Source organism: Sinocyclocheilus anshuiensis, unplaced genomic scaffold (assembly GCF_001515605.1).
Source record: "Sinocyclocheilus anshuiensis isolate Anshui unplaced genomic scaffold, SAMN03320099.WGS_v1.1 scaffold1182, whole genome shotgun sequence".
Classification (NCBI taxonomy): Eukaryota; Metazoa; Chordata; class Actinopteri; order Cypriniformes; family Cyprinidae; genus Sinocyclocheilus; species Sinocyclocheilus anshuiensis.
In genome coordinates this window covers 160307-162589 of record NW_015558653.1, presented here as the reverse complement: position 1 = coordinate 162589, position 2283 = coordinate 160307, and the positions used below count along the sequence as shown (strand labels likewise).

At 32.0% G+C, this 2283-nt stretch overlaps 1 protein-coding gene across 3 annotated transcripts in view; it reads right to left on the bottom strand.

The window, feature by feature from the left end:
• Window positions 1-2283, bottom strand: part of tm2d3 (TM2 domain containing 3) — a 10840-nt gene that overhangs the window by 7031 nt on the left and 1526 nt on the right. Inside the window, exon 3 of one of the 3 annotated variants that reach the window (XM_016477121.1) lies at window positions 2000-2187. In XM_016477121.1, the coding sequence (XP_016332607.1) occupies window positions 2000-2187 (188 nt within the window). The remainder of the gene's footprint in view (window positions 1-1999; window positions 2188-2283) is intronic. The other 2 variants (XM_016477123.1, XM_016477122.1) reach the window with 2 other exon arrangements.

Below are 2283 nucleotides of genomic sequence, written 5' to 3'. Positions count from 1 at the left end.
CACATTCTGGGGACACCAGAGACTTATATTACATATTGTAAAAAGGGGCATAATATGTCTCCTTTAAAACGTGGTAATCCGGTTGATTTCAAAAGTGCACAGATATGTGTGTATAAAGCACATAATCTACTTTAGAGGCTGTTAGAAATGAAAGAGTCTATGAAATTAGGGAAACAAATATGTTTAAGGGCAAATATAAATAATAGATGTATATCCATCAAAGGAATGAAATCGTGGAATGGAATTGAGAATGTGTAGTTCACTTGGAAAATAAAAAAAATGTTTAAAATTGAGGTGATAAATATATAACTCAAAATTAATAATTTGTATATTGAATACTTGATATAGTTTAAGGTTATTATAGTTAGCCAAAACCATAAACAAAAAAAAAAAAGTCATTACTTGAAATAAAATAAATGTTAACTCAAATAAAATAAAATATATATTTATTTCAGTTAGTTGCAACATTTCTAATTTTCATTTAGTTTATCTTGATCTTAAAATAACTAAACCTAAAACTGAAATAGACATAAATAAAAACTATATATATATATATATATATATTTAAAGACAAAAAATAAATAATAAAAATTACAAAAACACACAACAAAATGAATAATTTGTATATTGAGTATTTAATGTAATTCAAGGTTATTATTGTTAACTAAAACTAAAACCATAAAATATTTTCATTACTTGACTGAAATAAAAAATATCAAACTGAAACTTATTTTATTTAAACTAGCTGACGAGGCAGCATTTCTCATTTCCATTTAGTTTACCTTCATGTACTAAAATAACTCAAATTAAACTGAAATAAAACTCAATATATACTACTATATAGACATTTAAAAACAACAAAAACTAATAAAAATGACAAAATTACTAAAACTTAAACTAAAATGAACATGAACGCAGAAAATATGAAACAAAATGTAATTAACAAAAACTGTAACTGTATCACAGTGATACTAAAATAACACTGAAAATGTATTTATTTATGAAAGCTGCATAAAGCTCTTTTGTCTGAAGTAATTGTTTAGTCTTTGTATCTTTTTTATAGAGTTGTGGAAGTGACACTTATTATATAAAAGGGGTAGATATAATAAGCTAACACATAATTAAAAATTATTTTCTTTTCCTGACTCAAATCTCCAAACCTCTCAGACCATATTTAACATAAATGGTTCAGACAGCATTATTTTCAGCTTTATATCTGGATTAGAGTAGTCATCTGTGAATATTTAGATTTTCTCAGGGGTTTTTCCACTGATTTTCTTGCATACATACAGACTTTTGCACGCAGACAAAGGTTTTCGTGCCCTCGAGAAACTATTCACATGCACACGGGAATATTTTGCGTGCTTACGTGTTACATTTTCTAGTTTTATATTCTATAACACATTTCCTTTGTGCGTCACTGCCATCTGAAGAAAACGAGAGCACGGATGTACATGAATGAACAGAGATATATTTGCTCAAAATGTGGCTTTCCTCAGGCTAGTACCTCTAAAATCAGCAGAGAAACATGACATGAAGTGGGCTGTGTGCATCGTCCTATTTGCCAAGTTCAATGGTCTATAAAAAGACTGGTACTGTAAAAAAAAAAAAGTGTTCAAAATTTGGCTTTCGTATCATATTTCAAAGCCTTAGTTCTGCTTTAACACACACTCTGTGGCAGCCAAAAAAACACGCTGTGAAATGGGCTGATGGTGGAATTGCTGGTTCAGTGTGCATGTCCTATATGCTAAGTTTAATGGTTTCTCGTGCACAAGAAAGTCTGTATATTTTTTAGTTTTGCAAAAATCCTTTTAATAATATTGTGTGCAATATAACCTGAATTTTTGCACTGAATTCATTCAGTGTTTGACAATCACTAAACAGCTGCCATGAAAACACACTTCTTGTATGATACATTTATTTTCATCAAATTTATAATTTTCTAATATAGAAAGCTAGATAGAGGCAAAAGTCTGGAAGTGCAAATATTTTTCCATACCGAGCCCACATCAGAGCACTCTCTCACCACACACTGAACGCCTGCTTTGGCTCTGCAGGTGATGCTGGTCGGCCGGCCGTAGCTGCAGTTGTGATGAAATGCGCAGATGATGCAGTCGGCCGGGAGTCTGGAGCACAGACCGCCGCTGGGACACTTGGACAGGTCGTTATCAGTCACCGCTGGAGCAGCTGAACACACACACACAAACACAGATACACCCACACAAACACAGATACGCACACACACATAGTCACACACAAACAAACACACACACACACACACAC